General features: G+C 60.1%; 1 protein-coding gene across 1 annotated transcript in view; it reads right to left on the bottom strand.

The window, feature by feature from the left end:
* Positions 1 to 4,861, bottom strand: part of SLC6A3 (solute carrier family 6 member 3) — a gene marked incomplete at its 5' end in the record, with an annotated part of 34,124 nt that extends 29,263 nt beyond the window's left edge. Inside the window, 2 exons of the mRNA XM_079145447.1 lie at positions 3,169 to 3,300; positions 4,582 to 4,861. Of these exons, the coding sequence (XP_079001573.1) occupies positions 3,169 to 3,300; positions 4,582 to 4,861 (412 nt within the window). The remainder of the gene's footprint in view (positions 1 to 3,168; positions 3,301 to 4,581) is intronic.
* Between the last annotated feature and the right edge of the window lie 9,035 nt (positions 4,862 to 13,896).

Here is a 13,896-nt window from a genome sequence, read left to right as displayed (position 1 = left end):
GCCCTGCAATCGCTGTGCAAGCAGGCAGCACGGCGAGGCTCCACGGAGACCTTCACCACTCAGGCCACGGCGGCCGTCTCCCCTCGGCAGGGGCGGGCTTCCTAGCCCGAGGTTCCAGGAAGAACAGGGATGGAAGCACAGTGCCCTTCCTCTCCCCGGAGGCTCAGAGACAAACGTTAACGCCAGCGCTCTTGCCGCTATCCATTTTCTTAAAGTTCTATTTCCTTAGCATTTCTTTACATTAACCTTGTGTGTATTCTGCGGTTTCCTCCGAGCCACGTTTAATTATTTTTCAGAATGAGGGTGAGCTTGATCAGTCACACTAAAACATTACCGAGTGCAAAATATCATGATTATTTTATGTTCAATACAATAAGGTGATTTTTCCACAGCATTGTCTGCCTTTGGCAATAAACAGACAACCTGAAAGAAAGCTTCCTACTAATGTGGGCACCAAGGCCCCAGGACAGCGACATCCACCTTTCTCTCCACAAGACCTAGCGCCCCATGAGTGCTCACAGGCTGGCTCCAGGACAGCCTCACAGACACTTCGGGAATCCATGACGGAGCATCCCGTACGGTCCCTACAAGAGTCACCAGGCAGGTGGAGAGACACACATGGAGAGAATGGGAAGGAGAGGAAAAGAGACTGAGGTTTAAGGGGTTCTTCTCCAGGGCCAGGCCAGGCCCACTTCAGTGCTGAAGGCCACCTGAGGCCTCTCTAGCTGCTTTCCCTCAGGGCCCTGGAGACTGTGCAGAAGAACCAGGATGACTCACGGCCTCAGACACAGCTGGGCTCACTGTGGACTTCACTTTCCGGCTTTCAAAGTGGAGCTCAGCTCCTGGTTAGGAGCAGGGGCAGCTCCCAGGGCTATAGAAGGGGCAGGACACGTCAATCACCCACTGAGGATGACCTGCATGACCCTTTAGTTCCAAAAATCATTCTGGGGCACTTTAACTGTCGTCTTCATTTACCAGGTGGTACTCCTATTTAATGAGACATGAAAATGTATAGTTTTATTAACAAGACAGGACTGGGAGGAAGGAGAAGGCCTACCTACCAGGGCTGGTAGGAGAAGGCTTCTGCCCACCCTGCTCGAAAGCCAACCATGCCCTCCAGTCAAACTGGCACCCTAGGGACAAACCAAAGGGCCACTGCCTGCTGGGACTGTGCTTTGGTTGGTCTCATACTAGTCAAGGACTTTCCTCTTGTAAAACAAACAGACCAGTTTTCTTGCATGGATTCACTGAGCACTGGCTGCATGGATGCCAGAGCCAGCAGCTGGCCTGAAGTGAGTCGCGATTTCCCCACCACAGACCACACTGCGGGGGAGAGAGCCTCTGCCGAGGAGCTGCCCTGGGGGCACACGTGACTCCTCCTGGGCCCCCTGGGCCCCAGCATGGCCCTGCAGAGTACCTGGCTGCAGGAGTGTGCAGGGCTGAGGTGGGGGTCCACCTGTCCCTCCAAGGCCTTCCCACCTTCATGTTCCTGCGCAGCTAGGAGCCCCGCATCTGTAATCTGTTTCCCAAGATGGTGCCGACGGCCATGCTGCGGAGGTCAGATGTCCTCTAGCAACCCAAGGCAAGTTCCCAGGACTACCAAGTGCTCTGAAGTTCTTGGAATTGCTTATTTTACAAAAATCCACTCTGCAATGTCATTAGTACTGCTGGGTAGAGTCGGGAGGACACCCTCAGTTCCTCTGCACCAGGTCCTGTTAGTCTGCCAACCTGGCAAAACCAGGGATGTGCAGTACGTGGGCAGCACAAGGTCAGTTGCCCAGAGCATCTGTCCCTGGAGTCCAGAGCCTTCAGTGAACTGCCACAGGGATCCGAAGGGGACAAGGTGACAGTCACATCGCAGACAGTTCTTGAGCTTTGACGCCTGCATTCAGATCCCAGGGAATGCCCAGGCCTTGATGGGTCTGCCATGGGCCCGAGGGTCTGCCTCACTCTTAAGGCATGGGCGGGTGGTGTCAGGGAGGGAAGTCACTCTTTATGCAGTTCCGTTTTACTGAGGTCCAGAGAATCCTTTGGCTTGGGAGAAAACTGCAAATATCTCAAGAGTCACTATGGGAGAGTTAAGGAAGGGCAGTCTAATGCCCGGACAAGCCAGTGTGCCTGGCAGTCTTGGCATTTCTGCTGCCAAGAGGGCAGTCCTGTCCTGAGAGCTGGCCCTGCAGCTGTGAGATGATGTGTTGGCACCTTGAAAGCAGTACCCACTGGTCTTGGATATGGACGCCTGGGCGCTGATGGCACGTTCCTGGAGACTGCTGGGTTCTGCTCTCTTCCACATATACCAGGTCTTCAAGACCTTCTGAGAAAACCCAAAGACTGGCCTTTCAAGGGTCATTTTCTTAGTGCCAACTGTTTGAGGGGCGCCTGTCCTGTGTCTCCTTGAGGAAGTGCCCCCAAAGCCACCTGGAACCCAAGCTCCAGGAGGCAGAACCGGCAAAGGGACTGTGCGACCGTGCAGCCTGGCTGGGGAGCTAGACAGGTCTGGAATGGAGTCCTGCTGTGCTCGTCCTGGGCAAATTACTCAAGCACCCTGACCCTCAGAGTCTGCATCTCCAGCAGAGAGCGAGATAGCTCTCTGGTGTGCCCTCCAGGGATCTCAGGGGAACACGTGAGCTGCTCAACTACCTGGGGTCAACGTGAGGTGTGTGCTTCCTGATGCTGTGGTCTAACATTAGCAGCCTGGAAGGCCGGGTGAAAAACTAGATAGACCATAGACATAGATACAGGTAGACAGATGATGGAGAGCAAAAATGATGATTTACATGGGTAGAGAGCTGGGGAATCACAGCCGACAGGTGGTCGGCAGATGATGATGACGTAGACAAATGAGACAGATGACAGACGCCTCATGGATGGATGACAGGTGGCAGATTGCTAGATGAGTGTTCTATATTACCTACCATTTCAACACCCTGACAAAATAACACTGTGAAGCACTGCAGGAGGCCTTACCTGGAGCACCTATCCTTGGTCATGGCTGATCTTCAGCACAGTACCAACTTAGAATGTGGGCGAACTGTCCATGTGTCTCGGCCACCCTGGACCCTGCATGCCTACTAGACGGCCCGCTCTGCTGAAAGCCCCAAGCCTCTGCTGTGGTCTGCACCCCACTCTGCTCTGCGCTGGGGCAAAAGGTCACGTCCCACACGTTACCTTTCAGGATGGGGCAGATCTTCCACACTCCGGCAGCTCCTTCCCTGTTGAACTGCCCAAGGGCTAGCTCCATGTAGAAGAGTGGCATCCCGGCAATGATCATGAAGAGCAGGTAGGGCACCAGGAAGGCACCTGCGGGCACACGGGCCTTGGCTGGGGGTGGGAGGGGCTGCTTTCCTCACCTGAGCTTGTGCCTGCCTCCCAGTCCTGAGTGTGGCCCTGTGCACCCACCGACCCGTTTGGGGCATGGCCACCCTCCAAGGGCGAGTCCCAGCGGTGACGGGCAGTCTGCCACCTCCATGCCTCTTGCCACTATTTCCAGTGCCTTGATCTGTCCCTTCAGAAACCCCTGGTCACCCCGACCCACCTGACAATGGCAAGCCTAAGGCAGAGGGGACAGTCCACCCCCACCCTTGGCGGTCCTCCTCTGCAGGCCTGGCCCCCTCCTTGTCCAGATCCGTTTACCTCACAGGACCTACCACAAGCCTTCCCCTGACCCTCCCCAGGCCCTGCGCTCTCGGCCTCCCTCTGCCACGCTACAGCTGAGGTCCTGGCTGACAGGAGCTGCCCAGGGGTCAGAAGCCCTCAGATCTGCCCGGTTCCACCTGTGCCCTCTACCTCCCACGGTGAGGCCTGGGCCCTGGGGCAGACTCCTGACTCCCTTGCTCTCCCCGGCGGCCTCAGTGAGGGAAGGCTTGGACACTCTTCTGGAGACCCAGCTCCGACTTGGGCAACTTACTGCTCAGGCCTCCATCTCCTTATCTTTGAGATTGGTGTGCCACGGGACTTCCTCAAGAAGTCTCCCCCTGCCCTCCTATGTCTGGAGGAACTGGGCAGAGACCAGGCAGGAATGGCAGGCCAAGGGGATGCATGGGCATGAGCACTGATGGACGTGGCCGCTCAGGGTGAGAATTTCAGGTGACCTGTCCCATCCCAGCTTGCTGAGTCCCATGAAGTCAAGGGTCTATGGCTGGTGAGGTCCAGAAGTATGGGCAGGACCACTGGAGGTGTGCATTTCAGGGCATTGTCTGCCCCTCCAAGTTCAAGTTCCACATACTTTTAAACACTGTTAAGCCATTGTTTGGCCCTTGGAGAATTCCTTCCAAAGTGAAAACAACCATTGGAAACACGGACAGGGCCAAGGTGCCTCCCCCTGGCTCCTCCGGGTTTCCTCTGGCCTCGTTTTCCTCAGCTGTTAAGATGTAGTGCAGAACTAGACCTCTGGTTCTTCACCTGGGAGAGCAAGCACTGCTGCATCTCCTGCACCTGGGAGAGCCCGTATGACTGCGTGTTCCAGTGTGAAGCAGCCCCGTCTCCACCAGGAGGAGGCGCGTATGTGTTCCTAAAGACAATGCTCCCCACTGCCCTGTGGCTCCACCTCGCAGGAGGGGCTGGGCCCCAGAGGGCACTTACCTCCCCCATTTTTGTAGCATAGGTAGGGAAACCGCCAAACGTTGGCCAGGTCCACCGCGAAGCCAATGACTGAGAGCAGAAAGTCAATTTTCTTGCCCCAGGTCTCCCGCTCTTCCACCGGGCTCTGTGGTGGGTTGATCAGCGTGGAGTTTGTGAGCTGCACCCCGTTCTGCTCCTTGACCAGGATGAGCTCCACTTCCTTGGGGCCCATGGCATTGGGCTCCGTAGCCGGGGCCACCACAGAGGACATGGGTCCCACGGAGCATTCACTCTTACTCATGGGAAGACTGGAGCCCAGGGATCCCGTGCTGCCTCCTTGTTCTTCAGCCGACCTAAAGCACATGGGGTGCACTGCGGTGGCAGCAGGGCTGCTCTGCCCAGGTTCAGAGCAGAGACCTGAGGCCCGTGTTCCCTTGGGAGGAACACACACGTTCCAAGCTCCCAGGAGGACGCGGCTGGTGTCCAGGAGAGGTGGAGATGCTAGACCTCTTTGGGGGCATGGGGTACCCGTCATGGAACCCCGAGATAGGCCTGCTGCTGTGCCTCCTCCCCAGCCCCTCGCCTGTCAAGCTCAAGGCCTGACTTGCTTTCTAATAACCACGCGCAGATGCTTCCTCCCTTCCCCACATTGCCAGGGAATCATCCCATAGTCTTCCAAGAGCACAGTAGAAGGTCTGTATAACAGCACTACGCGTTCCTTATTCCCAGTAATAAAACAAAGAGCAAAATTTATACAGGCAGCCAAGGTAACTGAAAATTTAAAAAGTAATGACAACCACTTAGTCAAAGAACACCTGTGTTTTCAAAGTCCACATTCACCTGTGCCCAGGGACGGCTCCAAGTTCACCTGCTCAGGGGCTTGCTGTGCCCCACCTGCGCTGCATGGAGGATTATGCAGGACTTCACCTAGGACAGGCAGCTGCCACGCAGCCCACTTACCCGGGAAATGGCTCTTAGGGACTTCCTCAAAGCCCTGGGCAGAGTGGAGGAGGGCTGAGCCCTAACACAGCGACAGCTGGGGACCTCCACATTGTTTCCACTGTGCACGCACTGGGTAAGGCTGGGAGGCGGGGACTGCTCTAGTGGGGTGACTCTCCCCTGCATCCCAAAACCAAACCCCCTGGCTGACGTCCATGTGTGCACCCCTTCTCTGTGGCCTCTTCACTGCAGGACGGCAGCAACTCATGGTTCTCAGAAGTGCCTGCCGGCTGCAGCCAGCCAGTGGGACTGCAGAAGTGGCCAGAAGTTTGCAGAGGGTGGGTGGTGCTGAGAGGGCGAAGCCCAGGCCCTTCGGCTCCCTGCCGGTGGGCACATCAGGGCCCTCCCTGCCCAGGGAGCCACGCTCAGCATCCGGAGGGACCAAGTCCCTTCCTGTGCTGGGGGCCTCAGAGGAGAGATCTGGATGAAGAGGGCAAAGCGTGGCCTCCCGAGGTCTCTTTCCTCCCGGGGCGCACGTCCCAAGGCAGCTCAGCTCCATGATAAGCCTTGTCCCCCAGGTTCCCTGCCGTGGGCCTGGGAGCTCTGAGCCTCGACCGCTTCCCGGCCCACCTCCCAAATCAGACAACCGCGGCAGATGAAGCACCGCGGGTTGAGACCATCACCTCTGAGGGACCTGGGTTCACGTCGCCAGTTCCGCCCACCCCGGGTAGTGTCAGGTCCATCGAGGCGGAACAGGTGCCCCAGACGCGAGTAGCCGCCCGCCCCGGGGAGCCGGCGACCTCAGCGCCCGCCCACCGGGTCCGCGGCACGGGCGCGGTCCCCCTCTGGCTGGGACGACCTTAGGGTCTCACATTTCACCGCCGGACAGAGCTCTGCACCCCCGACTGTCGGCGTCTTTGGGAGGCCGCTCTGTCTCCGGGATGCGGAGGTCCCCGACGGACGGCGCCCGCCCCTGCTATGCTACACGCGGCCCGGCTCTGGGGGTCTGCGGGGCGAGCGGAGCGCCCCGAGAATGCAAGGGGGCCGCCTGTGCAGGGAGCGACGTCGGCCTTTACCTGCCTCCCGGGCACTCGGCTCTGTGTTCAGGTCTCTGCAATTAGGTCCGCGAAAGCTCCAGCCAGCCCCACCGCACTGGGCGGTCGCAGCCTCCGGCGCTTATCTTGTAGCTGGGGTCCGCCTCGCCCCGCCTGCCGTCGGGGGCCCCCGCCCTGGCTCCGCCCCCTCACCCGCCCACCCCGGTGGGCGGAGGACCAACTGGGGCCGCGTCCCCGCCTCGCCCCGACAGGGCACAGAGAGCCCGAGGAGCCTGCGAATACTGCTCTTAGGCTGCAGAGCGAACCGCCGGGATCTTGCGCGTCCTAAAGCCTCGGACGCATGGGAGCCGGGCATCTCTGGGTCCGATGTGTCCCTGACGAGATCAGCTGTTTCCAGGCAGGAGTAGCCTGAGTCTCCCTTCCACCCTCGCCTGCTTCCCGGCGCCTGCCCTGGGGGCTTCCTGGGCTCACCGTCCCCGCGAGGTCCGGGAGAAGCAGAAGACCCAACAGGGAGGGAGCAGAGCCGCGGGTGTGCAAGGACCTGCGCAGGAGCGGGTTAGGCTTAGCCCCACCACGCGACCCCGCCCGTCTGCCGCTCCTCCGGGTCCCCACCTGAGGCTGTGCGGCTCCCGCCCTAACCTGTGCCCATCTCCGACCCCCCTCTCCGGGAGGTGGTGCGGCCAGCGGAGCAGGGCTGCGGGGTCTGGCGGTAGTACTCTGCCAGCATTCCCAGCGCTGCAGCGGGGACCCTGGGGCCCTGCCCTGTCCGTCGTGGTCAGGACCCTGCCTGGAGGGCTCTTCCTCGCCTCCAGGCACCATGTGCCCTTGCCTAGGACTCTGAGGTCCGGATTCTCCACCCACATACTGCGGTCCATCCTTCTGTGGCCCCGAGCCTGACTCCAGTGCAAGGCCAGGGTCTCCACCACCAGGCAGGAGCTGAGCCTCCTTGCTCTTGGCCTGCAGCAGGGGCACAGGAATAGGAACCAGGGGCTCCGATCACAGTCTCCTGCTAGCCCTTTCCCAGGACAGGGTGTCCAGTTCCAGGCTCCAGGAGCCAAAGAACTCTGAGAGAATGCCACCAAGCAAGGAAAGGGACAAGGAGGTATGGAGAAGGCTCCAGGTGAGTGGCTGGCCCTGCTTCTGCACCCTGCGGGTGACCCAAAGTTCAGGCCTTCTTCCCAGGTGCACCCGATGTGAGTTGCTTTAAGAGGGGTGCCAGGGCTCTCCCCCCATCTCAGCCTGCACACACCTGCTGCACTGCTGAGCTGAGTGTCCCTTTGTGCCTGGGACTCTACAGTGCCCTCGCTCCTCTCCTCGCACTCGCTCCCTTGTGCTCCAAGCTGGGAGGCCCCACTGCCTCCCCATAGCCTCCTAACTGTGGGCTGGGGCCAGGCGAGAAGTTCCCCACCCCAAGCTGCTCTGCCAGGTTACATGGAAAACAAGCAGGAGGAAGGGGGCTCTGTCTCAGTCCACCAGAGCTGCTGTAACAGAATGCCGCAGACAGGCTGAAAACAACCTCTATTTCTCACAATGCCAGAGCAGGGAAGTCCTGAATGGAGGGGCTGCAGATCTGCTCCCTGCCAATGACTGCCTGGGGGGTTTCTCTGGTGTCTCCCCAGGCAAGAGGGGACCAAGCTTCCTAGGTCCTGTTCTATCAGGGCACAAATCCTGTTCCTGAGGATGGAGACCCTCACCCCCTGAAGGTCCCTCTGTCTAGTACCATCACAGAGGAGACAGGACTTCAACCCCTGCATTTGGGGGGACACAATTCAGTCCATGACACATGGAGAGGTGACGTGCCAAGGGTCCTCACAGGAGGGATCCTTCTGCCTGTGCGTGATCCACGCAGCTTTGCAGAAAGAGGAGGGAGCCCGGGATGGACCCAACCAACAGGTTAAAATAAATGGCCACCCAGGGAGGAGGTTCTGGGAGTAACTGAGGGAGGCCGTTTAAGTAAGGAACACAGGATTGATGTCATGTGCAGCTGTTACACAAAACACAGGTCAAAATCATAGGTGGGAAGGGCCATAGGTCCTGCAGCAGTGCAAGACCATGAGCCAGTGCTCCCAGGGCATTTGGAGGAGGGAGTACACAGGGAGAGGCAGCCTTTTCTCCTGATGCGCCCGTCATGCTGGTGCAGCTGGGGAGCCTGGAGGGAGCACAGGTCGCCTGCACCCAGGTTTGGAGCACCCACACCAAGAGCCCTCCACTCCTGCCACACCTGCCTTCCAACCACTCGAAGCAGGGCTCGGGAGCTTTGGATGTTCTCAGAGCAAAGTCACCCTGGGGGCTGGGCCTGTGCAGTCCGCAGAAGACAAAGAGCAAGGGCGGGTGCATCTCCATCCTCCTGCGACAGGAGGGCTTTCTGGGCTTGCGCAGGTAGACCAGCAGGGTTGGTTATGAGTTGATTAAACCTGATTAAGCGGCCGACCTTTGCATGTCTGGAACTTTGCCCTAAATGCCAAGCTGGCTTTATTATGGCTGCGTGGCTGCTGTCAGCTCAGGGCACTGGACAGGAGCAGGCAGAGCTGCAGAGTAGGGTTGCTTCCTGCAGGCTCTCAGAGCAGCCTCCCCTTGCTGGGAACAGACCCAGTCCACAGGGGAGCCCATGCTACCAACTGCTACCTTCAATGTAGCCTTGTCCATGGCTGCCACCCACCCCTCCCCAGCTTGGGTGCTGTCCACCCTGGAGGGTTTCATGCTGCTGCCCTGCATCCTGACCCTGAGCTGGCTCCACCCTGACTCAGAACACAGGCCAGAGCTGGTGTCAGGGTTACCGCCTCAGGAGTCCCCGGAGGCCCACATGGACACGGCTCTTTCTGAGCTTCAGGGTTACGTGAGGTAAGTGGAGGGGCTTGTCGCCCCTGGTTCACAGCAGTTCAAGTGAAGACAAACCAACAGGAAGAGCCATGTGCAGGGTTAGCCAGTCATAGGAGCCAGGCCGTCAGGAACCCCACAGGAGCCGGGGCTGCAGACACCAGACTCCTTCACCTCCGCGGGAGGGAACCCTGGGCTACCTGTGGCTCCACGTTGGTGATGAGTTGGCCCCAGGAGAGACTCAACAGTGTGAGTGAGGCAGGTGGCCGTAACAAAGGACCACGACGGGGCCTTGGACAGCATCCGTCCTCTCGTCCTGGAGTCCGGGAGCCTGAGACCAAGGTGGGCAGGGTGGGGTCCTCGGAGGACTGCAGGAGGGACCTGCTCCAGGCATTTCCCCCAGCTGCTGCCACCTTTGGGTCCTTGGGCAGATGCACCACCTGGATCTCGGCTTCACCTGCACCTGGCATTGCCCCATGGGCATGTTCGCCTCCAAGTTCTCATCTCATAGGGACACCAGAACATTGGTCAGGGTCCCCTAATGACCTCATTTTAACCTGGTTACTTCCACCCTTCTCCAGTAAGGCCAAGCTCTGAGGTACAGGCTCAGGGCTTCAAATATGAATTTTGGGAATTTCACTCCAAAGAGGAGCCAGCCTTAACATGCTGGCTCAGGAGAGGCAGTTTTGAAGATAGCAGTGCCTTAAACTGTGCGCTTAACTCGGCTCCTAGCAGCTCTTGGCATTCAGTCTGGACCTGCAAGACTTGAAGGTAGCAGAGTGGAGCAAGGGAGCCAACTCCAGGTGTCCTGTAAGGTTCAAGTGACGAGGACAGGTTCAGCAGCCATGCCTGGAGGGCAGGGAGGCACTGGACACTTCCTGAACCCCTGTGGGCACACCAGCCAAGTAGCCACCTTTTTCTTAGAGGTGAAGGGTCAGCACCCGCCCTGGATGGCCTCCACCCTCTCAGCCTGGCTCCTGAGAGTCTGGAAGGTGTTGCTGGGAGAGTGATGTGGCAGCTGTGCAGTGAAAACCAGCACTCTGCTGGCCCTGGTGCATCCCGTGTCCCCGGGAGGCCCACAGGAGTCCAGCTTGGACACTGGACACTGACTGCTGTCTCACTGGAGCTTGGAAGGCCAGGGGAAGCTGGCAGGCAGGGAGGCTGTGGAGGAGATATGGTGTGCACGGCCAGATGAGGGGCCGCTAGAGCTGCCCAGCTAGGCCCATGTAGGAGTGGCTTTCTGTCCAGGCTGCAAGGACTGCTAAGGGGGTCCCTGAGGTAGAGTCAGGCCCTGTGTGGCAGGGGCCATGAGATGGAGCTGGCCTGGAGGCCACCAGGGTCCATGTGCTCACTGCTGCCTTCAGCAGAGGTAGGACCTTCTGGAGCCTTCCCTAGGAGTCCTCATGCACCAAGTGACCAGCAGACCAGCACTCTGAGGGATTCGTCCCTGCTGAGAGGGTTGCTGCCCTTGTCTCAGGGTGCAGAGAGGCTGCTGGTACATCAGGAGGGCCACGGCCCCGCTGTGAGTGAGGCAGAGGCCCCAGCCCTGCCCTGCCCGGCAGGGACAGTGGCTCCTTCTCTATTCCATGTCAGTCACTGAGGCTGTCCAGAAGGCTGCTGGCCTAGCAGCCTGGAAGCTGCACTTCTCAACTGCCCTTGCCACAGGGTTCAGTGCGCCTGGGAAAGCCCCACCTGGTCCAGAGAGGGCAGCAGGCAGGAGATGCCTTTTGGGTTCCCCTGCTCATGGGGCTTTGCCTCCCAAGCAGTAGGAGCATTTCTCTGTGTGCAGATGGGCGGGTCCTGTGGAGGGCCTCTGTGTGCAGATGGGCGGGTCCTGTGGAGGGCCTCTGTGTGCAGACGGGCGGGTCCTGTGGAGGGGCCTCTGTGTGCAGACGGGCGGGTCCTGTGGAGGGGCCTCTGTGTGCAGACGGGCGGGTCCCTGTGGAGGGGCCTCTGTGTGCAGACGGGCGGGTCCCTGTGGAGGGCCTCTGTGTGCAGACGGGCGGGTCCCTGTGGAGGGGCCTCTGTGTGCAGATGGGCGACTCCCTGTGGAGAGTCCCTGTGGAGGGCCTCTGTGTGTGCAGATGGGCGGGTCCTGTGGAGGGGCCTCTGTGTGCAGATGGGCGGGTCCTGTGGAGGACCTCTGTGTGCAGATGGGCGGGTCCTGTGGAGGACCTCTGTGTGGAGATGGGCGGGTCCCTGTGGAGGGGCCTCTGTGTGCAGATGGGCGGGTCCTGTGGAGGGGCCTCTGTGTGCAGATGGGCGGGTCCTGTGGAGGACCTCTGTGTGGAGATGGGCGGGTCCCTGTGGAGGGGCCTCTGTGTGCAGATGGGCGGGTCCTGTGGAGGGGCCTCTGTGTGCAGATGGGCGGGTCCTGTGGAGGGGCCTCTGTGTGCAGATGGGCGACTCCCTGTGGAGAGTCCCTGTGGAGGGCCTCTGTGTGTGCAGATGGGCGGGTCCTGTGGAGGGGCCTCTGTGTGCAGATGGGCGGGTCCTGTGGAGGGGCCTCTGTGTGCAGACGGGCGGGTCCCTGTGGAGGGGCCTCTGTGTGCAGATGGGCGGGTCCTGTGGAGGGGCCTCTGTGTGCAGACGGGCGGGTCCCTGTGGAGGGGCCTCTGTGTGCAGATGGGCGACTCCCTGTGGAGAGTCCCTGTGGAGGGCCTCTGTGTGTGCAGATGGGCGGGTCCTGTGGAGGGGCCTCTGTGTGCAGACGGGCGGGTCCCTGTGGAGGGGCCTCTGTGTGCAGATGGGCGGGTCCTGTGGAGGGGCCTCTGTGTGCAGATGGGCGACTCCCTGTGGAGAGTCCCTGTGGAGGCCTCTGTGTGTGCAGATGGGCGGGTCCTGTGGAGGGGCCTCTGTGTGTGCAGATGGGCGGGTCCTGTGGAGGGGCCTCTGTGTGCAGATGGGCGACTCCCTGTGGAGAGTCCCTGTGGAGGGCCTCTGTGTGTGCAGATGGGCGGGTCCTGTGGAGGGGCCTCTGTGTGCAGACGGGCGGGTCTCTGTGGAGGGGCCTCTGTGTGCAGATGGGCGGGTCCTGTGGAGGGGCCTCTGTGTGCAGACGGGCGGGTCCCTGTGGAGGGGCCTCTGTGTGCAGATGGGCGACTCCCTGTGGAGAGTCCCTGTGGAGGCCTCTGTGTGTGCAGATGGGCGGGTCCTGTGGAGGGGCCTCTGTGTGTGCAGATGGGCGGGTCCTGTGGAGGGCCTCTGTGTGCGCAGTCGGGCAGGTCCCTGTGGAGGGCCCTCTATGTGCAGATGGGCGGGTCCTGTGGAGGGGCCTCTGTGTGCAGACTGGCGGGTCCTGTGGAGGGGCCTCTGTGTGCAGACTGGCGGGTCCCTGTGGAGGGGCCTCTGTGTGCAGACGGGCGGGTCCTGTGGAGGGCCCTCTATGTGCAGACGGGCGGGTCCTGTGGAGGGGCCTCTGTGTGCAGACGGGCGGGTCCTGTGGAGGGGCCTCTGTGTGCAGACGGGCGGGTCCCTGTGGAGGGGCCTCTGTGTGCAGACGGGCGGGTCCCTGTGGAGGGCCTCTGTGTGCAGATGGGCGGGTCCCTGTGGAGGACCTCTGTGTGGAGATGGGCGGGTCCCTGTGGAGGGCCACTGTGTGCAGATGGGCGGGTCCCTGTGGAGGGCCTCTGTGTGCAGATGGGCGGGTCCCTGTGGAGGGGCCTCTGTGTGCAGATGGGCGGGTCCCTGTGGAGGGCCTCTGTGTGCAGATGGGCGCGTCCCTGTGGAGGGCCTCTGTGTGCAGATGGGCGGGTCCCTGTGGAGGGTCTCTGTGCAGATGGGCGGGTCCCTGTGGAGGGTCTCTGTGCAGATGGGCGGGTCCCTGTGGAGGGGCCTCTGTGCAGATGGGCGGGTCCCTGTGGAGGGTCTCTGTGCAGATGGGCGGGTCCCTGTGGAGGGTCTCTGTGCAGATGGGCGGGTCCCTGTGGAGGGGCCTCTGTGTGCAGACGGATGGGTCCCTGTGGCTCCCCCTGCCCTGTGGCTCCCCCTACAGCTCCTCAACTCTGGGCTAACGGCCCACATCCAGGCCTGTGTTATGGGCTGAGGTGCTTGTTTTATTTAAACTGAGCTGTACTGTCCTTGGGTTTCATTTCCTTTCTTGGGAGTTATTGTTTTCCCTTGAGATATTTGTGTTTTGTTTTTTTTCATGGATTAATTTTCTATCCCTTTATCATTAATTCAGCTCCAAAATCACCACCAGATACATTAAAACACAAGAACTAATGTCGGTTCATATGGTTGTTATTATTTCATTGCTATTTGCTGCTTATTTAATCGTGGCGTCCACTTGATCTGTGGGAATGAAAATATCTGATGAGTATCTAACTTGTCACTGCAGCAGAGACACAGCCCCTCACGCAACCCATGGGCCTGCGCCAGTTCATAAACCCAGGCCCTGGCAGGGAGGGCTGGGTGCACCCGGGAAAGACCCCGCTGCGCAGGAGCACCGTAAATGGCAAATCTATCTCCACGGGCTGCCAGAGAGCCGCAGCGTCTACAGGACGCTGACTTCAGAAAGCGACCT

This window comes from Sciurus vulgaris, assembly GCF_902686455.1.
Source record: "Sciurus vulgaris genome assembly, chromosome: 6".
NCBI lineage: Eukaryota > Metazoa > Chordata > Mammalia > Rodentia > Sciuridae > Sciurus > Sciurus vulgaris.
Note: the sequence above shows the minus strand (reverse complement) of the source record. Positions and strands in the feature narration are given on the sequence as shown.